The following is a 24,801-nucleotide window of genomic DNA, read 5'->3' as shown; positions in this document are numbered from 1 at the left end:
ATTCTTCAGGACAGCACTAATCCACCCCTATCCTTTTTGCTTGCAACCTTGGATAATCAGATAGAAACCATCACTGAGGTTTTCAAATCTAAAATTAATCAAATATAGTATTGATAAGTCTCAAACTTCCAAGTAAAGCTATGTAACCCAAGATCAGTGTTTAAAACTTGGGGCTTCCGATTGTAGCAGCTTCAAGGTTATTTAAAAGAAAATGATAATACCTCGCAAATAATATGAAAGCAAAGAGTTAAGGCTTTTATAAGCGCAAAGAAAGGAGTAGAGAGGCAACAGAACCATTGAAGGAAGAAGGGGAAATTTAACAGCGAAGAATCAAAATTGGAGAGATATTACAGAAGCATTTAGCAGCAGTTTTTACAAATGATGCTTGAAGTGAGAGTATAGGTATTCTAGGGAAGGCTGTGGATCAATTGTTAGGTTACTGGATGTTTAGAAGGAATGGATTGTAATAAAATCAACGGAGCTCAACGTTAAAATGTCATGTCATTGTCAAGTATGCACCTTTGGCTACTGAATTAATTTGGAGAGAAGAATTCTTGATTCTTTAGATAAATACATTGTGACGGAGCTGGGGAGTACTAAATGTTATATTTCTGCTCAAGATGGGGGAGGAAAATAAATTGGGTAACTACAAAATAATTAGTCCAACTGAATCTGTATTTGATCTCCGCGTATGTAGATTATTTAGAATTGGACACAGAGGTCTGGAAGAATGAAGTTTGGGTGGACAGTGGCACAGTGGTTAGCACTGCTGTTTCACAGCACCAAGGACCTGCCTCGGATGACTGTGAGGAGTTTGCATGTTCTCCCCATGTCTGCATGGGTTATCTCCAGGTGCTCCAGTTTCCTCCCATGCTCCAAAGACATGCGGGCTAGGTAGATTAGCCATGCTAACTCCCCGCTTAGTGTCAGGGAGACTAGCAGGGTAAATATTTGGGTTTACGGGGATCGAGCCTTGGTGGGATTGTTGGTGCTACAGGTTCGATGGGCTGAATGATCTCCTTCTGCACTTTAGAGATTCTATGATTCTATTCTATGATTTACAAGGAGGGGAAACAGATGGCACAAAGAATTTAATGTAGATATTAATGTCTATGAAAATGGAATAAAAGTAGATAATGGAGGCACAGCATACAAGAATAAAACAGCAATGGTGAATTTATAGTGTTTGGTTAGTTCATAGTTGGAAGATATGCATGGAGCTATGGGTTGCCCATTATAGAAAAAACATGAGGCCTACACACAGCATGTGGCACGGATTCACTAATAATGCCAGGATCTGTTTGCTTGTTTCATATCTTCCCACAAACATTTTTTCCCTTTGGGAAATAGTGGGAAGTGTTGGTAGGATTTGTAGGTTGATGATCAGCCTGTTTGAACCACATCATCAACACTCCCTCTGTAGCCAGCCAGCCCTAGAGTGGGACTTGAACTGGTACTTCTGGCTCAAAGGCAAGACCTCTACCTACTGAGTTACACGGTCTCTCAATGCCAGCAATGGGAAACCCTTATCATGAGAAGACACTTCTGATATTGGGAGCATTTGCAATGGAAATGAGAAGGCTACAGGGAAGTTTAACAGAAGGGTTTTTTTTAATTAAAAAGGGTTTTCATAGGACTCGTAGGAAAAAGGGTATTTCCTCTGCTTGAGCAGTCGTGATTTTAATATTCATTGAAAGAGAGGGGTTCAGATAAGCCTTTTTACTCAGAAGGTTGTTGGTACATGGAATGCTTTGCCACGGGGAGTGATTAAGGGGAGACAATCGTATTGTCTGAGGGAGAACTGAATGTACATTTAAAACAGAGGAAGATAAAGGTATGAGGGGCGAGGCAGACAGTGTGATTTGTATTAGATTGCTTTAGCAAAAAGACAACACTGAAATGGTGAGCCAATAGTATAAATCTGTTTTATAAATTGCTGTGATTCCAAGAAGAATTACTTCTTCTCAATAGTGGATTAAATGGATGAAAAAAAATCCACTTATTGGAAGCGTCCAGGAGACAGAGGAGGAACTTGGCAGGGATTTAACTAACACGCATTTGGCGCTTTGCACTGTCAGATAGTCCTTAGCCAGATCTCATTCACTCCAGTGCCAATTCAGTTGGTCATAGTAAATAGAAAGAACCTCACCTCGCAGCCACTGTAAATCAGGGAGCAACATTTCAATAGAGCCGCAATTCACCAAGCAGACTTTTGGGTTCCCTATAATGTCGTGTTGGAACAATCAGCACAAGTTTCTCATTAACCTACCCAGATATCAATCAGAAAATTGTAACAGGAGAAGACAAGAGCTGTAGCTGAGCAGAAAATTACAGGAGTGCTTCAAACTGGAAACAGCAGATACTAATTATCTCTGGCCCCTATTACAGTATTTTACAACCCATTTCCTTATCGGGTCAGATTGCTAAAGTAATCTCTAGTTCCCAAGTGACTCTGCTGAGCAGAGAGTCTTTTAGTTAAAGACACTTACCACACCCCACCACAGGGCATCTGCATAGCTCCCAAACTGTTGGGAGCCACTGTCATCCACAGCATCCTTTTCAGCCAAATATACAAAGTAGGAGGAAAAGATCAGGCCCAGGAACCCAATGTAGAGTGTAGTAATCAGCTCCTGTTCAAAGGTAAAGCAACACAATTAAAGATCAGACATTTGCTCCTCAACATAATTTTCCTAACCCTATACCAGTGAGAGATGTTGTTAACATAACATCATAGGATAAGAAATAGAACTTTCATCCCCTCAAACCTGTTATGCTAAACAATTAGATTCTGGTTGATTCCATCTCAACCCCGTTTCTTCACTGCAGTTCCAATTCTCTTAAATCTATCCATCTTGATCTTGAAAGCTTCGATGGTCGCAATCACATAGCATTTTGAGGGAGGGAATTCCAGATTTTCACCACCATTTGGATAAAAATGCTTCCTGATCTCCCCCCTAAATAGCTTCACTGCAATCGTTGGTAATTTCTCCACCAACAGAAATAACTGCCCTGCGTCTACTCAATCGAATCATATTTTAGAAACATTCTTAACACCTCAATCTGATCACCTTTCTATCATCTATATTCAAGGACTATTTTTGTTGGGAAACAACTCCTCCTTTTATTTGAAGCCAGAATCAATTGCGCTCAGCATAGTTACAAAGTAACACCCCCTCTGCTCAGGATTAGAAATCTATTGCAACTCCAATGTGGGAGCAGCATTCCTTCCACATTAATGTACCATTTTCAATTAATCCACTCTTCATGTGACATCCATGGAAGAGGGCTGGCAGTTTCTGTGGAGTTACAAAGAGGACTGTGGATTTGTATTCACCAGAAAATGGCCCAAGACCGTCTAAAAGCCATTTCACTACTAGGAAGGAGAAGATCATAGAATCCCTACTGTGCAGAAGAAGGCCCATTGAACATAAGTGAGTCTGCACTGAGTCTCCAACAGAGCATCTTACCCAGGCCCACCCACCATCCTTAGCCCCACTAATCCCCCTTTGAATACTAAGAGGCAATTTAGCATGGCCAATCTGCCTAACCTGCACATCATTGGACTGTGGGAGAAAACCAGAGTTCCTGGAGGAAACCCACGCAGATAGCTGGAGAACGTGCAAATTCCATACAATCACCCTGGATTGAACCCAGGTTCCTGGCGCTGTGAGGCAGCTGTGCTAACCACTGTGCTACCATACTGTCCCATGCTTTAATCTCATTAATGTTAGTCATAATTTGACCTAAATTGGGTAAAAAAATGTGCAATTTCTTAACTTTTTAAAAGACACATCTAAAATACAGATAGCTGCAATCAACGATTGAACCATGCCTTTTTTCCACTTCTACCCCGGACTGCACTGTCACACCCTAATATGTCTGACCATTTTTATTTATTTAGTTAATTTATTTGATTGTTTTTCCCTCTTTTTGTAAGTTTTCCCCACACCTCCTCCTACTTCAGAGGAATGGAATGTCAAGGATCAGATCAGTTACTATTTTGCTTTGTTTGCTGAGCTTTGAACTACACATCGTTTTTAACCAGAGTCACAAGCATCACATCACAAAAACAGCTACAGCTCTGCAAATGTTTAGATTGACATTCCAGTGAAGTACTGAGAGAGAGAGAGAGCAGCATTACTGGAGCTTTAGTTGGGCGACATCTTCTGGTTCTTCGTGCCAGCAAGATCTTCTGGTCCCAGCGAAGGCACATCCACAGCACGGATTTCCCAGAACTGTGGGGTGGATTCAATGGAAAATCCCATCGACAGCAGCAAGACCTTCTGCCGCTGAGAACCATGCCATGGGGGCGGACAGAAAATCTCACGGAAGATTTTATACCAAATTTCAAGCCCACACAAGTGGTATGATTTGGGCCACACCTCCAGAAGCTTTGCCAAAAGAATATCATACTCTTACCATATGTTTATGGAGTTGCTGCTTTTGCATGTAGGTTTCCCATTAAACAGGCCACAGAGAACTAACTAACAGCATTTGTACCCTTTGGACAGCATGATTTTTGTTATAGCCTGCCAGTCACCTCTTGGGTTCAGAACCTCAATCCTTCAGTTTGTGAATTGTTTTTGGTGATTTTTTTTTAAATGGCAAATTTTAACTTTCTAAATTTTATTTTGTTACTTTTTTCTTTCTTGACTGTCTCATGTTCACTTGTTTAATCCAACCTTCTCTTTCTCTGCCCGATTTTATAATAAATTCACGTCTCGAATTCACCCTCCTCCTCAGTCCTTCCTGTTTACTTCAGAATCCATTCCTGCAACACTGACTACATTTTAAAAGTACATCACTGGCTGTAAAGCAATATTTTGAAGTCCAGTGATCATGCAAGGTGCTATATAAATGCAAAATTTCCTTTTAAATGTCATTGATTAGGATGATGGTTGCATCATTTGAAAAGTCCCAGATGTTGTGATGCCCGTGATCAGCTTGCACTTTACCTACACTGCAAAATATATAATAGAATCCTACGGTACAGAAGGAGGACGTTTGGTCCATCGAATCTGTACTGATCACAATCCCAGGCCTTATTTCTGCAACTCTCATTTACCCTGCTAACCCCCCTGACCCTAGAGTTAATTTGGCATGGTCAATCTACCCAACCCGCACATCTTTGGACTGTCGACTTTGTTGGACTTTGGACAAAGTGAGTGTTGAGCCCAGGAAGAAGTCTGACCACCCAAATGTGCCACAAAATGCCGCACGCGTGCAAATTCAAGTTCCTTAACATTTCCTTATTGCTAAGATTAATCTAATTGATCTCCATAGTAAAATACAACAGACTGGCTTGCACGCCCTCATCCGTAATAGGACCTGTTGCGAGGGAGAATGGAGAATTCGGCATTCTAGCTAAACTCCATTCACTTTCAGTGGCAGCCGAAAATCCCAGCCAAGGATGAGGATGGAAGATTTCGGGCAACAGGTAGATCGGAATGATGGTATTTGATAGTGATCTCAGCAGCGTTATGGATTCTGTCAGTTATCTACAAATACATTTAACAGGGCTTCAGAATGGATTTGAAAGAAAGATTTTGTCATGCTAGATTAGATGAGGCCAGTACTTTGATGCAAACCAGCTATCTTTGTGACTCACTATTTAAAATGGACCCTAGAATATGACATCACGCCACCCCCACCTGTCTATGGATGAAGACAACTGATCCCAGAAGCCTCCAGGTACCTCCCTGACGATCGACGTGCAGCATTCGAAGGATTTGTAGGAAACGGATGCCCCTGGGATGAGAGGAAAACAATATTCCATCATAATACTGGAAAAGTAATCAGGTCAGTGGTTCTGACCTTTGCGATCAGAGTTTAAAATCTAGGTCTAAATATTGAAGGTACTAAGCTTTGGAGAGACAGAGAGAAAAACAAGATTAAAACCAATTGTTAGGTTACAGTTTTGGAAGCACTTTGTTTTCCTCAATTTTGAGATAATGGCATCACAATCACTTATCTCTTGTTACTCTGAAAAGCTGGTCTTGGATCTTATCTTTAAAAGACTCCAGTCTGTATGTTGAAATATTTATAGATTTTTCATACAGCTTGCTAGTGTTTCAGGTGGTGGTTAAGATTCAGTCATGTAGATGTGGAATGGCAGTCACATATAGGATTCCTTCCCTAAAAGGCATCAGTAAACCGGTTGGGTTTTCACAATGACCTAACAGCTTCATGGGTCACTTTTACTACTGCACTGTAACCTCGCCAATCCAGAATGGCTTGGGATCGAGTCATTTCTGGATTTTGGAATTTTCTGGATGGGGCGACATAGTGGCACAGTGGTTAGCCTTGGTGCCTCACAGCGTCAGGGACCTGGGTTCAATTGTCGGCTTGGGTCAGTGTCTGTGCGGAGTCTGTACATTCTGTGAGTGCGTGGGTTTCCTCTGGGTGCTCCAGTTTCCTCCCAGTTTGAAAGACATGCTGGTTAGGTTGACTGGCCATGCAAAATTCTCCCTCAGTGTACCTGAACAGGCGCTGGAGTGTGGCAGCTAGGGGATTTTCACAGTAACTTCAGCGCAGTGTTAATGTAAATCTACTTGTACGCTTAATAAATAAACTTTAATGGAATAACATTAATTAATAAATAAACTTTAATGGAATAACATTAAATTGCTGGGATCAGTGGCCATTGCTGGAGCTTTAAGTAGTCCTCAAAGGTGAGCAGCGTGGAGCACTGACTTATCAGCAAGTCCAGCATTTCATGGGTGCCAGGCTGCCTTGGCACCCAATTCTATGTCTCCCACCTACCAAGATACGTCCTGGAGAGCAGATAATTCAAGCCAAAGTTGTGATATCTCGGACCACAAGTTGCAGGTCCAACTAGATGCTTCATGGTATCATTTGGCTTTGAGATACTGATCACAGCTCACACTGTCTCATCAATATCAGGAAGGGTGGGAATGAGGATACAAAAATCCATTGGCGAGTGTTAATCTCCTGTATGCTGTAAAACTAGATTATCCTGCTCCAGATACCAAGCTCTGGGAGTAAGTCACTTGCTGGTTCTCTGGCCAGACATGATACGGGTCTGAGGGAGTGCAATAGTTCTGCAAAAGGGCAGGCTGCCTGGCATTTAAGAAAGCCACTCATGAACTATCCCAACACGGATGAATGATCACTTCAAGGCGAATTTCTTGCTCTCATATGTGCCAACGGACTTCATGCCCCCAAAGTACATTGTTTACATAGGTAGAAAATCAAATATGTTTTGATTTGATGGAGGGTGAGAGGGGCAAGGTATTTTTGTACACTTTTGCCCTGCACACAATTAACTATGGAGGTTTTCCAGCACCAAAGCCAGTTGATAAAGAGGTCCAAGCTTATTCTGCCTACCTGATGGCTGATGTTGCAAAAACTTGTCCATTTGAGCCAACACAGAGGACTATAACAGAAGCCACCACCACTATGAGATCTGTCAGAAAAAAACAGAAAATCAGGAGAGATTATAAAAGTTTAAAGATTTGCTTTAAAGCTTTCAGACTATGGAGAAAAATATCAGTGTTTGATGGAGCATCAACTAAAGGTGTCCTTACACAATGACGAGTAATGATGGTTCATCACAGCCTCTTCTTTAATCATCATCCATTCCGTTCTTTCAGATATTTATAATAGACTGAACTGATATTTTGTAAGAGTGACTTTCCCCTTCTAAGATATTCATCATTTTTCCTACCTCAGGGCTTGCAGCACTTACATATTACCCTGAACTGAAATGTCCATTAGTCCTGTCAGTATTGCCAAGTATGGGAAAATGTACAGGATCTTAAAAGATGCAAAGGTTAGGTTGTCTCTCCCCCCCCCCACCTCCCCTGATTAATGGAAATTAGCTGCTCTCTGCACCCTCATATAAGGATCTATAATCTCATAGAGAAAAGTTACATGTACAAAAGTAGATCTGTAAAAGGAGAAAGAGTGGAGTGAGCGGATGGATCTTTCCAAGAACCAGTAAAGGCATGATGGGCTGAATGGTCTCTTCTGTGTTGTCTGATTACAATCATAGAATAACAGAATGATGCAGCACTAATGGAGGCCATTTGGCCCATCACATTTGCGCCAGCACTTCAAAAGAACAATCCCTTCCCTCACAGCTGAACAAAGTTTACCTTGTTAGGTATTTATCTAATTGACTTTTGAAAGCTGTTACTGAATATGCTTCCACTACCCTTCAGGCTGTGTGTGCATTCCTGATCATAACAATTCACTGATTAAAAAATGGTTTCCTCTTCTCACCTCTGGTTTTTTGCCAATTACCTCTAATCTATATCTAAATGTGTATCCAAGATAGCACTGGAGCAAGGTGACTTTTTGCAAGATGTGACCACATACCCTGTAATTCTATATTTACTCTAATTCTATGCTTCTAAGACTACCCCACACACTCTGGTTATACTCTCTTCTACCTTCTTCTGTCAGGACAGAAATACAAAAGTCTAAGATCATACCCCAATCAACTCAAGAACAGCTTCTTCCCTGCTGACATTAGACTCTTGAATGGACCTACCTTATATGAAGTTGATCTTTCTCTACACCCTAGCTGTGCCTGTAACACTACATTCTACACTCTCTCGTTTCCTTCTCTATGTACAGTATGTTTTGTATAGTCCACACAAAAAATACTTTTCACAGTGTACTAGTACATGTCACAATAATAAATCAAATCAAACAAAATCTGTGTTCTGCCAATGGAAACAGTGTCTCCTTATTTACTCTATTAAAACACTTCATGATTTTGAACCCCACTATTTCCCCTTAACGTTCTTTGCTCCTAAGGAGAACGGCCTCAGCCTTTCAAGTCTCTCAGGGTAATTGAAGCCACTCACCTCTGGTACCATTCCTTTCTGAACCTTCTCCAAGGCATTGACATGCTTCCTAAAATGCGATTCTTAGAATTGAACTCAATACTTCTGATGATTTACTGCATTGGACAGCACTGAATCCATGCAGTTCCACCTGATGTGTTTGTTTTCCCAAACACATCATTCCCACTAAAAGTTGCTCAACCACTGAGTGTGCATAAGGTGTTGCTCTAACCATTACTCACCTATGATTGAGATAGGTTTCCTGGCAAATCGCAGCCGTCCCCAGAATCCAACGTATTTACTGCGACAGCCCGCTGACCATAGTCGGACGATGTATTCAGTTCCAAAAAATACCACTAATACAATCTCCTATTGGAAACAAAAAGAAACAAGAAATGGTTAGAGTCATTCCAATATGGTGCAATATTTGTGCACAAGTGGACAATGCCCCGGCTGATGAAGGCAAGCATGCCATATGCCTTCTTGATCACCATGGCCACCTGCGTTGCCACTTTTAGGGAACCGTGGACCTGCATACCCAGGTCCCTCTGTATATTAATGCTCCCTAAGGATTCTGCCATTTACAATATAATTCACAGCTGAATAAAGCTGAATGTGAAAAGCCAGCTCAGATCCAGACAAAGATTCCTGTATTTATCAAGTTAAAACCACAAAACCACATGAGGTTGCCCTGAGGTCAATTACTTTAATATTCAAATCGATAATTACTACTCCTGCCCCATTCGCGCACAAACCCTTTGCTGTCCTGGAAACCGTGTGATTCTTTGTGAGAATTCGGTTGCCCATTGGCACAGTTTATCACTTCTGAATACAAATGGCATCAGGTTGTTCAAATAGTGAATTGAAATAACTCCCACCCTTGTGACGGATCTGCATCAGACTCCTTCAACCATTTACACTGGGGACATTTCCCTGCTTTGCCAATTCTTTTTGGAAGAAACAGAACCAGAACCAGAAAAATTAACATCTGAAACAGGCACAATCTTGTTGCAAACAAACATCCAGAAGTGGCAGAACTAAATTGGAGATCATAGAATCTCTACAGTGCAGAAGGAGGCCATTTGGCCCATCGAGCCTGCACCGACAACAATCCCACCCAGGTCCTATCTAGTATTTACCCTGCTAGTCCCCAATTTAGCATGACCAATCAACCTAACCTCCACAGCTTTGGAGTGTGAGAGGAAACCGGAGCTCCTGGAGGAAACCCACACAGACATGGGGAGAATGTGCAAACTCCACACAGACAATGAGCCAAGGCCGAATTGAAGCCGGGCCCCTTGCACTGTGAAACAGCAGTGCTAACCAACATGCCGCCCACCACCTACTTGAGCCGAGTTTAGAGATAGGTTGACACTAAAAGTAGCATCCCTTGGTCATGTGCCAGTTCTCCAGCCTTACCGTTCCGATTGCCAAGATGTTCTCATGGATGAAGGATGGGACGGTAAGGTAAGATGACCCTCTACATGCAGTGAGTCAGCTAATTAAAGGCCAATTAAAGGAAGTCGACTTTCTTCAGGAGGAAGGGAGGAAGTTTTAGCTGTAGCTGCAGACTCGGGGGGTGATGTTGGCTGTTGGGGGCCTGTTCTCCTGGCAGGCCTAGAAGCCTGCATTACACACAATGCAACAGCAGCCACAGGACGTTTAGGATAGCTCACCATCCCATCCCCACCCTGGTGACCTGACTGCAAACAGCTTGGGGATGGAAGAACAGCTGCTTATATTTTGAAACACCCTCTTCCTTATTTATCTGCCTTCCATTCCATTCTCCTGCTGCTACTTCCAAGCTTTGAGTCCTTGGATTGTCCCTCCAGGCCTGACCTTGTCTTTAATTGGATGGTAAGCATGCACAGGCCACTAATTGGACACCTCAGGGGAAATTACAATGAGTGAATGATCCCTACGTAGTGCCGAATTTGGACCCACATTTCAGCCTGCCGGTAGCCTGCAGGGAAAATCTTGCCCATGCACTGTCAACAGAGCACTGCGTCAATGAAAATGACAAAACGATCTCGAGGACACCAGTTAGTAGAAGTGGCAGGAGGGCCATGAGAGCACTGGTTAAGTAGGAACATCAGTGAAAGTGTCACCATAGTACCTTGGGAAAATCATTAAGATTGCAAGATTAAACATCAATATTTTTCACAGGTGGGAACAAACCAACTAACTGCTACATTCACTGTGTGGCGATGCACGCACAAACTGGCACAGGTAACAGTATAGTCTGAGAATGCTCTTTAATGAATAACACATAGGCTGAGCGCATCAATTGTGAAGTTGGTATTAAATGAGCGACAAGGTGGCACAGTGGTTAGCACTGCTGCCTCACAATGCCAGCGACCTGCGTTCGATTCCCAGCTTGGCTCACAGTCTGTGCGGAGTTTGTATGTTCTCCCCATGTTGCATGGGTTTCCTCCAGGTACTCTGGTTTTCTCTCACACTCCGAAGATGTGCAGGTTAGGTTGCTAATTTGCCCCTTAGTGTCAGGGGAACTAGCTAGGGTAAATGCATAGGCTTATGGGAATAGGGCCTGGTGGGATTGCGGTTGGTGCAGACTCGATGGGCTAAATGGCCTTCTGCACTGAAGGGTTTCTATGAAAGCTTGTTTCAGGTTTTAAGTCTGTTTAAGTGTTTCTCAAGTTTTTTTAAAAAATTATTTGGTTCATTAATGTTCATGAACAGATGGACATCTTTCCACTGTTTAATAAAGAAAGCCTTTAACTGGATCCATAGCAAGGAATCACCTTTCACACTACAATCCACTGGGGACTCTTCGCACTCAACCTTTCATTCTGCAACTTATTTGCTTCTCTCTGCCAGATTATAATTTGGCATTTGTCTGTAGAATAATTTTAGATTCTAAACTCGATTTGTCAAACTATAACATCTCATCAAATCCCACACTTCTTCACAAGATCAGAATCAACAGGGGTAAAAAAAACTTTTTTTCATTACTTACATAAACCAAAGCATTGTCAAATATGTAAATGTGCACTGTCAGCAAGACAAAGCACAAGACAAGTGGGCAATAGTTACTGCGTTTGAATTCCTTACTGTACATGCAGACAAGCTAAGTGTGCATCCATCAATCCTGCTCGAGACTAGAATGACTAAAGGGAGAGGGGCTAGTCGGCCGAGCGCCAGGCGCCATTATTCATGTCTGATGTTTAAATAGAGGACCACTGACCCCGAGGAGACCTCAGATATTCATGGGAGGTCAGAGGTGAAAGTGCACAAGCTGTTCTTCATAGCTGTACAAAACTGATCCAGGTAACCAATAGCAACCAGAACATGCCCCTGGTGACTGGCCGATATCGGAAAGTATTTTCTATATCAGCCCTTGCATGAGTCTTAGGAGTTTGATGGATACGCTGCCATTGCAGTCCAGCAATCTTGCCAAGATCGACCCACTGCGGATAATATTACTGAAGCGGGGGTAATAAAACAAGCTTTAAAAAGCCCAGATCATTTCAAAGCTGCAAATCGTTTTCAGTGATCACGTAGGAATAAAGAGAACACATTAAGAAAGACTATACAAGCGAATCAATAATTGTGTGCAGATATGTAACTAATGACTGCGACAATCTATGTAGCACAGGACAAAACTAGGGGCACAATGTAACTGTTTTCTAATAAATAGTGTGTTGACATCTCATAAGTGGTTCACTGAACATTAATCCTAGCACTAAATCTTCATGGAGTTGGGGGGAAGGAGAGTGAAGAAGGAGATATGGGGGAGGGGAGAGAGGACGGGGAAGGAGAGAGGGGGAAGGAGGTGGAGGGAGGCGTAAAATCAGGTTAAGGAAAAAAAAACCTGTTTTGAACACTAATATAAGAGCAACTCCAAAGGCTTTCAGACTCTTGTGGAGAGAGAGAGATGTTATCTTTGCATGAGAAGGCTAGATTGCCATTCTCTGCCAAGATTCCTTATCTAGGATCTCTGGCAACGCCTCATATGAGTTAAATAAGCTATGTATGGATTTTTAAAAAATGTATAATGAATTTAATAATTGAGCTCAAGACAACAACTCGTGCAATGTTAATGAAAATAAAAGCAGAAGAAAAGCAGGGTTGAGGAATGCTATTAATTGTAGTGAAATCACCTCACAAAGGAAACATTACTCCACAGGCAAGTAAAAATCACCAAACAGATTGGAGCTAAGTACCCTAATTAGAATCCATTATTCTTTTTCTCCCAACCACTCGTTTCACTCCTTTATTCCACAGAACAATCAAGCACCTTTCAAGTTTAAAACAAAAATACAGAACTTATGATCACCTCTCTAGAATGAAACAGTTCTCCCATTTAACTATGTTAATGATCCAAACCTCACGACCGGGATGCAGAAAGAGAGATCACTGTGGTCCTTGGCTGAAGCCAGAATGGACCATTCAGGCCCTCAAACCTGTTCTGCAACTTTGTCAGTCCATGACTGACTAATACTCAAAATTCCACTTACCAGCCTTTCCTCAATATTCCTTGATATGCTTATCACATTCGTCTTATTATTATTATCACCTTATTAAGTAGCACAGCAACCACCATAATGCAAGCAAATTACTGTGGATGTTGGAATCAGAAACAAAAAATGCTGGAAAATCTCAGCAGGTCTGGCAGCATTGGTTCTTTCTCCACAGATGCTGTCAGACTTGTTGAGATTTTCCAGCATTTTTCTTCTTTTTGTGTGTGTGAAGGCAACCTCTATGTTCAGTGTCATCTGCCACCACCTCCTCTTCTCCCTCATCTCTTATCTCCTGCTCCTCTCCTGATGAGCTGTTCCATCCAGGGTCTTATCATCCTCAAGTCTATGCCTCGCAGGAGGGCCATGTTGTGGAGACCAGCACAATGACTGGAGACCTCTGCAGAAGTGTACTGGAGGTCACCACCTGACCATCCAGGAATCAAAATTGTATTGTCAGAAGTCTGATTTATTTTGACCATAAGACCAAAAGATATAGGAGCAGAATTAGGCCATTCAGCCCATCGAGTCTGCTCTGCCATTCAATCATGGTTGATATGATTTTCAACCCCATTCTTCTGCCTTCTTCCCATAACTTATCAAGAACCTATCTAGCTTTGTTTTAAAGATGTGCAATGACCTGGCTTACACAGCCCTCTGTGGCAATGAGTTCCACAGATTCACCACCCTCTGGCTGAAGAAATTCCTCCTCATCTCAGTTTTAAAAAAGCATCCCTACACTGAGGTTATTCCCTCTCTCCCACTAGTGGAAACATTCTCTCCACATCCACTCTATCTAGGCTTCTCAGTATTCTGTAAGTTTCAATTAGATCCCCCCTCAAGGTGGCACATGGTCAGCATTGCTGTCTCACAGTGCCAAGGACCCGGGTTTAATCCCTGGCTTGGGTCATGGTCTATGTGGAGTTTGCACATTCTCCCCGCCTCTGCAGGTCCTCCAGGTGCTCCGGTTTCCTCCCACAGTCCAAAGATATGCTGGTTAAGTGGATTGGCCATGCTAAATTCTCCCTCAGTGTACCTGAACAGGTCCCGGAATTGGCGACTAGGGGATTTTCACAGTAACTTCATTGGAGTATGAATGTAAGCCTATTTGTGACTAATAAATGAACTTTTATTTTTTTCATCCTTCTAAGCTCCATCCGGTACAGACCCAGACTCCGCAACCATTTCTCATATGACAAACTCATCATTCCTGGGATCATTCTTATGAACATCCTCTGGACCCCCTCCAAGGCCAGCACATCCTTCCTTAGGTATAGGACCCAAATCTGTTCACAATTTTCCAAATGAGGTCTGACCAAAGCCTTATACATCCTCATCAGTACATCCCCGCTTTTGTATTGTATTGGCTCGGCACCTTTTGCTAGGCTCCTCTAAAGGGTTCAGTAGTCATGTCTTCAAGGCAAATCCCCAGGATCCACCCATGCACTTTGAGGGTTGGAGTGAAAATCTGAGGCAGCCTGGACTCGCAGAGAGAGTCATGGCAAATGGCAAGAGTGCATGCGGAAGAAGCTCTTGTGGTCACAGACCAGTTGGACAGATCCCACTGGCAAGTCACTGGGTGCAATTGTTGATGCAGTGCCCCTGGTGGAATCCAGCAATGCAGTCAATGTCTCCTAACCCTGCGAGACTGTGTCTGTTGTGAAGTGAATGTCCCATCCAGCTTTGGCAGAGTAGGCACCTGAGACCCACAGGATGCGCAGTGGTGAGCAGCTGTTTTTGACTGGACGGCAGCTGATCCTTTAAAGGAGCCAGAATCAATATGCCTACACTGCCAAAGCATGGGTTCTGTGTGCCCACTCTCTCTGCCACCTATGCAGTGCCAAGTGCACACTCCAACCAACTGCCCATTTGGACCAGTTATGGAAACAAGTTGATGCACTAGAGCATCTCTTTTTTTTAATTCTCCAGCCAGTGATTTTTATTTCCTTTTATTGATTTAAGGGATGTGGGCCTCACTGGCTCGGCAAGCTTTTTATTGCTCATCCTTAATTGCCCTCAAGGTGGGGTGAGTTGCCTTCTCAAGCTGCTGCCAACCATGTGGTGTAAGTACATCCACAATGCTGTTACAGAGTGAATTCCAGGATTTTGATCCAGCGACAGTGAAGGAATGGCAATATATTTCCAAGTCAGGATGGGGAAAGGCTTGGAGGGGAACTTCCAGGTGGTGGTGTTCCCAGATATCTGCTGCTCTTATCCTTCCAGATGGTAATGGTTTTGGAAGGTGCTGTCTAAAAACTTGGTGAGTTCCTGCAGTGCAGCTTGTAGGTGGTACACACTGCTACTACTGACTGTCAGTGTTGGAGGGATTGAATGTTTGTAGATGGGGTGCCAATCAAGTAGGCTGCTTTGCTGTGGGTAGTGTTGAGCTTCTTGAGTGGAAGTGGGGAGTAGTCCATCATACTCCTGACTTGTGCCTTGTAGACGTGGACAGGATATGGGCAGTCAGGAGTTGAGTTAATCGCCACAGGATTCCCTGCCTCTGACCTGATCTTGTAGCCATTGTATTTATAAAGACAGTCCAGTTCAGCTTCTCAATGGCAACTCGGCAGCAAGTTTCTGAAGGTATGGGTAAGCTATCTGGCACTTTAAAAACTAAAACCTGAGTCCCTGAAGGTGCTAGAAAAATTCAATCTTGTTTGGCAGCAGCTATGGAGAGAGAAACAGAGTTAACAAGTCAAAGTGCATTTTCAACTCGAAACATTAATTCTGTTTCTTTGCCCACAGATGTTTTCATACAAGCTGAGTTTATCCAGTATTCCAGCATTCACACTATTTTGCTTTTAGTATAGAGCATGTTAACAGGTTAATTTGAGTCAATTAGCAGGCCTCCTGTTCTGTCGAGCACGACTAGCGTCACACTCTGCTAATGCAGCACATCCCCTTCACTCACCTCCCTACAATCTCCACCAATCACAATTCAATCCTCGCCTCACCCTCACATACTTAGCTTCACACCCACATCTCACAGCCACTACCAACCATTTAACCACGACTGTTACATCATTCAAACACATTGCACCATCATGAAATAAAATAAGTGGAAAGGGGGTGAAGATGGAGGAGAGAGTTAATGCTCTGAGTAAAGTGCCCACTTCGAACATGAGGTGCTGTTCCTCCAGTTTGCAAATGCATGAACTCTCTTAGCTCTGACAAAGGGTGATCCAGACTCGAAACATTGGCTCTATTCTCCCTCCACAGATGCTGTCAGATCTGCTGAGATCTTCCAGCATTTTCTGTTTTTGTTTCAGAAGCCACCCAATAACTGGGTGCCACAGTGAAAACCCATCCTGTTGTAATGGAAACTCATATTTGCAGCCATTTTTGCTGTGGATGCCAAAGAGGCTTGCAATAATCCTTCAGACATTACTAGAATTGCTGAGGCAATGCCTCAAGGGGAAGGGCAGTGGCTCCATGGAGCACGGGCCTGCTTTCCTCTTTCAGGATGACAGCATTCATGCTCCAATCACTTGTCACCCCAGTTTTCAAATAACTCTGTTTTTTATATGGCTGAATTTGAGACACCATCCCGTTTCCAGATTGCAAAGTCTTGCTACAATACAGGGCATTGGTGAGACTCTACTTAAAGAGTACTGTGTGCTATTTTGGTCTCCTTATTTGAAACTTGCATCAGACACAGTTCAGTGAAGGTTTATGAGGCTGACTCTTGGGATAAGGGGGTAGCGCTGTGAGAAAAGGTTGAGACGATCAGACCTATACTCATTTTAGATTAGCAGGATGAGGTTATCTTATTGAAACATACTAAGATTCTGATGGCACTTGACAGGGTGATGCCAAGGATGCTCCCCCTCAAGGGGGAATCTAGAACTAGGGGAAAATAAATGCGTGGGTTAGGTTGGTTGGCTATGCTAAATTGACTCTAGTTTCAGGGGGATTAGCAGGGTAAATATGTGGGACTACTGGAATAGGATGGGATTGTTACTGGTGCAGGCTTGATGGGTTGAATGGCCTCCTTCTACAGTAGGGATTCTATGATTCTATGATCTTGCAATCTGACTGAATGAAAAAGTAGGCTCAAGGAACTGAGTGGCCTTCTACCTCTTATGATATCGCTAGCTCAGCCAGGAAAAGTTGGTTGACTCCTCCCTTTCTCTTTCTTGTCCTCCACCTTCTCCTTCTCAGTTGGTCGCTGCATCACTGGTGACAAAGGCTTCACCCTCATGATGACAAGCTCGGTTAGGTCTAGCAGGTCCACAGGAATCTTGACGTGCCCTATCAAGTACAGCAGGCATCCTCCAGGCAGTAGAGATATTGTTTAAGCATCCCACTTATCTACACTGTCACAATGTGTTGTGAAATGGGGTTGTTATATACAGACTGCCACATATACATTGGTTATGTACCTGACTATGTTGTAGTCCTCGTCACCTTGAAGCTGACCTTTCATTTGTTGTGATGCCTCAAATGTAGATGGCACAATGGACCAGCGCAGAACGAAAGCATCATGGCTGTTTGCAGCATACCGAGCATCACCCTCATGGTACCCAGCATATGGTCAGACATAATTGTGTCTATGTCACAAACACTGATATCAGTGCCTGCAAAATGAGTGTGCATGCAGTTGATGGCACGTTACCACGGTGAAGCTCTTAATCCTCGCAAAACCACGTACACCTCATCTGGTTCTTTCTAGCAAGACAGAAAGTAATCTTTTCAGCTCCCCTGAGAATACAGAGCCACAGAGGCCTCTCTTAATCAAAAGTGGGTAGCAAACCAGGGGATGTTACAAATAATGTAGTTTCCAGCCTGAAAGAAGCTTGATGCATAACCATAGTCATCATCACCTTCACATCAGTGGACAAAGCCACCCTCACCATGTTCAGAGGCTGAACCTCCGGCTACAGCAGGCAGCAGATCGCACTGAGTGTGATCTTAGTGAATTGGTAACATCAGGCATACCGCTTCACATTGAAGTCCGGGTAGGACGGTTGCCACCCTGGCAGGGGTGAAGCCATGGTCAAGCAGGGGACGAGGCCAGCCCATTGCACTCTGAGTGTGCTGACACCAGCGATGGTGGTTTTCCCAGGCTAGGGTGGAGTAAAGGATCAGGGTAGTCAATGAGGTCAAACCTTTACCTGATGCGATTTTTCAAAGACATCTCAGTCTTTTGGCTAAGGTGAAGTGTCAGGTCAAGCCCAGGAGGGGATGCAATACCTCATCCTGTCATCTTGGACCTTATTTGATCAAGCCCAAGTTGGGGTGCTATATCTCGTCTTGTCAGCTTGGATCTGGCTTGTCTCTCACGTGGGGATCATGAATTGGATTTAATTTGAATTGGGTTTTTTGGTGGAATAAAAGTACCAAAGGCTAACAAAAAACATTGGGTGGAAGTAGCCTCCTGACTGAGGATTCCTCTCTCCCTCCTCCTTTCTTTTCCAGCAGTTTATCTGGATCACGGCAGACTCTGTTCATTCCCTGCATTTGGCTCTATTCAACGTGGAATGCATTCTGCTGCACCCATGTCTGGGAGCCAGTGGTTTCGGCAGAAGTCAGACAAAGTCCTACAGCTCATACCACTTCACATCCTATAAACTTCAGCAGATTGAAACAATTCTGAAAATCACTAAGTCCCATTACAGTTCCAAAAGCAGCCAACAAAAATCAATCAGCAACCAACCTGCAAGTGGCTGATGATCCCTTTAACTGACACCACTGGGGAAAGGGGAGGTCCTTTTTTTCCACTGCTGAATGCATGTTGAGCTGTGTGAGGTTCAGTGAGGGTGATAGCTGGAGCACTGAGCTCCACAATGAAATCCTACACAGGGATATCACTCACTGAATGAAAAATGGAAAGAAGCTGTTGGATGGAGAAAAATCAAAGTGCTTGGCTTGATGCTATTTCTCACCAGGAGCCAGGTTCTTCTGTTATTCTAGTAATATGAGCTGATGTGCCATTGCGATCCCTTTATCAGTGTGCCTATGCAGCAAGTCGAATCATGCCTTGTCTTGATTTCATTCAAAACCAGCACTGCTACGATAAGTGTGGGTATAGTTGAAAGCGTAATTAGAGTGTGCTCCTTACAGTCCAAAGCTGCTGATTGTGCTAAAAATTAAATTGATGATTTAACACTTTGAATCACTCCATAATTTGAACCAAGCAATCACAAGATAAGTGGCAATTTGGGGCGGCACAATGGCTAGCACTGCTGCCCTATAGTGCCAGAGATTCAGGTTCAATTCCCGGCTTGGGTCACTGTCAGTGCAGAGTTTGCATATTCTCCCAGTGTCTGTGTGGGTTTCCTCTGGTTGCTCCAATTTCTTCCCACAGTCCGAAAGATATGCTAGTTAGGTTCATTGGCCACGCTAAATTCTCTCTTAGTGTACAGGCACTTAGTGTGGTGGCTAGGGGATTTTCACAGTAACTTCATTGCAGTGTTAATGTAAGTCTACTTGTGACACTAATAAATAAACAAAATAAACAAAAGCAAATTTAAGTTCAGGTTAGTGCAATGAAGCAACTTTGAATTGGTTATGTTATATACAATGCCTAAAATGAGATGAAAAGTTATAGAGCAAACTTGTTAGGTGTCTTGTGCTGGTATCCCTACCTCTGAGCTAGGAGGTCTCAAGTTCAAGATGGCCATGGAAGGTGCATTCATAATGTGGGCAAACAGGTTGATTATCAACCTGAAAATCTTCCCAATATGCCTATGGCAGAGAGTAAGATTCCCACTATGCCAATGGCAGATGGTAACAGTGGGAGAGTCATCTGGTCAGCCAACCTGTAGAAGCCAATGGCAAACCACTGCAGTATTTAACCATGCATAACCATGGTCCAATCAAATGGAAGTCTATGGTTGTCCATGCTGCCTTTGGGCATGGTACCCAAAGAGAGAAAAAGTAAATGCGAATAAAATTTCCCAAATGCTGAGACTGAAAGCCTTGTGTTTCAAGGCTTCTATTTTTGATTGCTACAAACTTCCAATAAACTTGCCGATTCATTGTAGACTGTAATAATTGACAGATTCTAATAAACAGCAGTGAGATAAAGGACTGGTTCATTTGATTGTGGTTGAAGCATAAATGCTAACTGGAACATTGGGAGGACATGTCCAAACAATGCATCAGGATCTTTTACACTGATCTACGGCAGGAAGAAGCCTCAGCTTAACGTCTCCTACAAGTGATGGCCACTCCTTCAGTATAGCGTTATGCAACATTGTAGTTCAGCAATCCCTCAAGTTTTAACTTCTCAGGCTTCCTTTTTCAAATCCTTCGAAGTTTTTCCCTTCTTCTGCAATCCCCTCCAGCCCTAGAACCTATCGAGATTTTGCACTCTCCCAATTCTGTGACCTCTTACGCATTTCCAAAATTCATTGCTCTGTCACTGGTGGCCGTGTCTTCAACTGCAGTATTAGCTCCTTAAATGTCCCTGCCTTTTTGCCTGTCTTGCCTTCTTTATGATATCCCTCAAGTCACTTAGCTTTCTCTCATTATTTCAATATTTTCTTATGTGGTTCGGTGTCGAATGTTGTTTGATAGCAATATTTGAGATGTGCCTTGTAGAGCGAGGAGGGGAAGGAGGCACGTTTCGCTGTATTAACAGAGGCCCTATAAATGGAAACTATTACCGTTAATTATATACTCAAAACTTTGGAGCGAGGTTTGAACCTTACATGACCTTCTGACTCAGAGGTGAGGGTTCTGCCAACTGAGTCAAGGGTAACACCACATTCAAAGGTTAAATATTAGGTAGAAAGTACATTCCGAACGCAGGAGCCGCAAATACGATTGCAGCAGACTGCCACCAGGCTTGCCAGCTGTGACCACTGAGGCTAAGATTAAAAGCCGAGCCCTTGGCGTAGGAGTGCTGCTGCCTGAGAAACCGTGCAAACATTTGCAGTGTAACAAAGCCTGACTAAGTGGGCAAGATCAAAACATGACCCCAGTCCCTAAAGAGCATATGGATTTATTTGACAAACTGCAGAGTCAGGGCAAATAAAATAGTGATCGTCAGTGATGTTACAGACGGTACACAAAATGGTAACAGAAAAAGAGGAATGCAGAAATCCTCATTCTTAAACATTCTTTGAGTAACAATCTTCAACTTTTTTCAAAAATATATTATTGCTCCAAAGTTTAAGTTTATCTAATATCGTCACAAGTAGTTAATATCATCACATTAACACTGCAATGAAGTTACTGTGAAAATCCCCAAGTCACCACACTTCGGCACCTGTTTGGGTACACTGAGGGAGAATTTAGCATGGACAACCAGCCATCTTTCAGACTGTGGGAGGGAACCGAAACACCCGGAGGAAACCCACGCAGATAAGGGGAGAACGTGCAGACTCCATGTGGGCAGTGACCCAAGCCAGGATTCGAGCCCAGGTCCCTGGCGCTGAGAGGCAGTGGTGCTAACCACTGTGCTACCGTGCTACCCAAGTCACACGAGCTTTTATTTTATTATGGGACACAAAAGTCAAAACAAGTAAATACATCTGCTTTATTTCTCATCTCCATATAAAGCAGAAAAAAAATCGCCTTGTTCTCAGAATAAAGCTTCTGCTTTGGGAAACTGGAAGGCCTGGTCTTAAAATCTGTGCTGCCAGGAGTCAAGAAATCTGTCCCAGCTCCTTATCTACAATGATTGACAAGATCAGAATGATTCACAGTATTTTTTTTATCTCCCTTCCATTCTATTTTGTACTCTTATTCTGCCCAACTTTCCTCAGTCCACTCCGATCCCAGAGTCCTGCTATTTTTAGGTGGACATAAAGGATCCCATGGCACTATTTTGAAGATAAGGGAGTTGTTCCCAATGGTCACAGCCAGTATTTCTCACTCGATCAACAGATTTTCTGGTTATAAATAACATTCATGTCATATAAGTGCCAGGCAAAGACCACCTCCAACAAGAGAGAATCTAATCATCACTCCTTGACATTCAAACCCTCACTATCATCATTCTGAGGGTTATCAATGACCTGAAACTGAATTGGCTTAACCCCATAAATCCTGTGGCTACTGGAGCATCTCACAGGCTGGAACTGGAACTTTCCAGCTGTTCACGCCAACAGGATATTCCAGTCTGCCAACGGTGAGCCTCCACCACAAATTTCCCAGTGGTGAGGGGAGCATTCAATGGGAAGCCCCTGTTGGCAATGGCAAGACCACAAGATCCAACTGACGGCCAATGGTAACCACCTCCTGTCATTATGAAACAGACAGTGGGTTGAGAGGTAAATCCTGCCCTGGGAAAACTGCAGTGAGTAACTCACCTCCTGACAAATCTGCCCACTACTTACAAGCCACGATTCAGGAATGTGACGAGATACTCTCTCCTTACCTGGAGGGGTACATATTGGCTGTCATGTTCCCAACCTTACGCACTTCAAAAATGTCTTCCTTGGCTGTGAAGCACTTTAGGATGTCCTGAGGTCATGAAAGATGTTATATAAATACAGGCTTGTCTTTCTTTTACAGAAAATCTCCCCACTTTACCCATTCTGCTTGCTCCTCTCTATCAAGCTCCCCTCTACCTACTGCAAACCTTAGGCAAGGAAAAGCCAAAAAAATGCAAATGATGAAAAATGAAATGAGAAGAGGAAATGCTGGAAATACTCAGCAAGGGGAGGTAACATCTGTGGAGGGAGGTCCCATCGCCTGGTGACCCTACCTGGCAGGGGTGGCCAATCTGACCGAATTCTATATCCATATTCTGTCAGACTCTGTTCAATCCTGCAACTGATTTCTATTGAGCCCCTTTTTTAATTAATCCTACCTCAAAGTCCATTGATCCAGTCCAGGCTGTTCTGAAATGCTCACAGTCTAATTCTGCTTAACCCAACTGAGCAACCTGTTCGATCCAACACAAATAATTCAATTAATCTAGTCAAATCAAAGCAAAATTAAATATTCAGATACCTTTAATATAAATAATTTCTCAAAATATAACTGATTCCATAGTTTATTGTTTGCTTTTTCATAAATATTTGCATTGATGGCTTTCCCTTCATGGATTATGTTTAAGTTTATCTTCAGTGCTTCCATCACCCCTTCTCTTGCTTCTTTTCTTTCTGAAATTATCTTGTCTTCTCTGTCCTGTGCTTTTTGACTAAATGTGTTTGGGCACTTTGCTCAGTGGTAGCATCAGAAGGTTCAAGACTGATTCCAATATAGGCTAGGCTGACACTTGGATGCAGTATTGAAAGAGTACCTCATTGGCAGAAATCCATCTTTTGTTTGAGGCATTAAGCCAAAAACCTGTCTGTCCTCACAAATGGACCTAAAAGTGCCAAAGAAGAGCAGGGGGTATTCTTCTGGTGTCCTGACGAACATTTATTCGTCCACAAATCTGATTTAAAAAATGGATTATCTGATCCTTTACCTCATTGCTGCTGGTGGAAGATCACTGCATATGCAATTTTGTTGCCACCCTACATCATAACAGTAACTTCACGTCCAAAATACCTAGCTGGCTGTAAAGCACTTTGAGAAGTTCTGAGAATGTGAAGGCCTCCTTGTTCTTTGTTTCTCCCTTGCAATTGTTTATTATTGTTGTCCCACCCCCTCAATTCTCACTCTAGTTCTCTTCCACTTTCAGTCCCTTTCTGGTCTGGGTGGTACAAGTGACACAATGATTAGCACAGCTGCCCCACAGAGACTCAAGTTTGATTCCCGGCTTGGATCAGCGTCAGTGCAGAGTCTGCTCTTCCTCCCTGCGTCTCCATGGGTTTCCTCTGAGTGCTCCGATTTCCTCCCAAAGATCTGCTGGTTCGGTGTATTGGCCATGCTAAGTTCTCCCTCAGTGTACCCAAACAGGTATTGAAATGTGGCGACTAGGGGATTTTCACCGTGACTTCATTGCAGGTGATAATGTAAGCCTACTTGTGACACTAATACATAAATAAATGAAGGAATCAACAAAGGCAGTAGCTGGCAGTCAAAACCCAAGACTTTAATTGTGTCCATTGGCTGCACCGTTACAAGGTTGTACCAAAGGATAGGGCACCTTGAGCAGCCATTGATAAATCTGGCAACGAGAGGCTGAATTCTTTTCACAGGGTTTCTGACATCGGTTTTACACATTACAGCAACCCATCAGGAACATCACAAAATCTCCTGAACTTTGATGCAAATTAACTCCACCATGCAATTCTCTGCAGCGAAACAGGGTGGGGAGGGAAGGGAGAATGGAGAAGCCAAAATGCAACTGGTTAGGACGTGGCCTATGGGAAGAGGTTCAGCAATAGCGACAGCAATTAGCTCTTCGGCTCCCCCTTAATGTGGAGCCCTGGAACACAATCAACAGATAATATCAGCATGATACGAACTTTGCTCTTGTGCGAGGAAAGATACAAGGGACTGTCAGATCCCGATTATACAAGGTTACTGCCTGAGCCGTGTCCTGGCAGCAAAACTGCTTTAATCAGTCTGATATTTTCAGCTCAAGAGCATCCAGCTGGTTCATGAATAAAATCTGAGCTACTGGGCTGAGATCAAAAGGAGTCGGGCAGCGCTTAATAATA

General features: G+C 43.2%; 1 protein-coding gene across 2 annotated transcripts in view; it reads right to left on the bottom strand.

Moving 5' to 3' along the window:
* Positions 1-24,801, bottom strand: part of LOC145343928 (potassium voltage-gated channel subfamily KQT member 1) — a 694,268-nt gene that overhangs the window by 430,635 nt on the left and 238,832 nt on the right. For both annotated transcript variants that reach the window (XM_080190468.1, XM_080190469.1), the window contains exons 4-7: positions 9,056-9,182; positions 7,348-7,426; positions 5,652-5,748; positions 2,490-2,630 (exon numbers count right to left, since the gene is read on the bottom strand). In XM_080190468.1, the coding sequence (XP_080046594.1) occupies positions 2,490-2,630; positions 5,652-5,748; positions 7,348-7,426; positions 9,056-9,182 (444 nt within the window). The remainder of the gene's footprint in view (positions 1-2,489; positions 2,631-5,651; positions 5,749-7,347; positions 7,427-9,055; positions 9,183-24,801) is intronic.

The sequence above is a fragment of the Carcharhinus amblyrhynchos genome, chromosome 6 (genome assembly GCF_965287045.1).
Source record: "Carcharhinus amblyrhynchos chromosome 6, sCarAmb.v2.hapA, whole genome shotgun sequence".
Lineage (NCBI taxonomy): Eukaryota > Metazoa > Chordata > Chondrichthyes > Carcharhiniformes > Carcharhinidae > Carcharhinus > Carcharhinus amblyrhynchos.
Note: the sequence above shows the minus strand (reverse complement) of the source record. Positions and strands in the feature narration are given on the sequence as shown.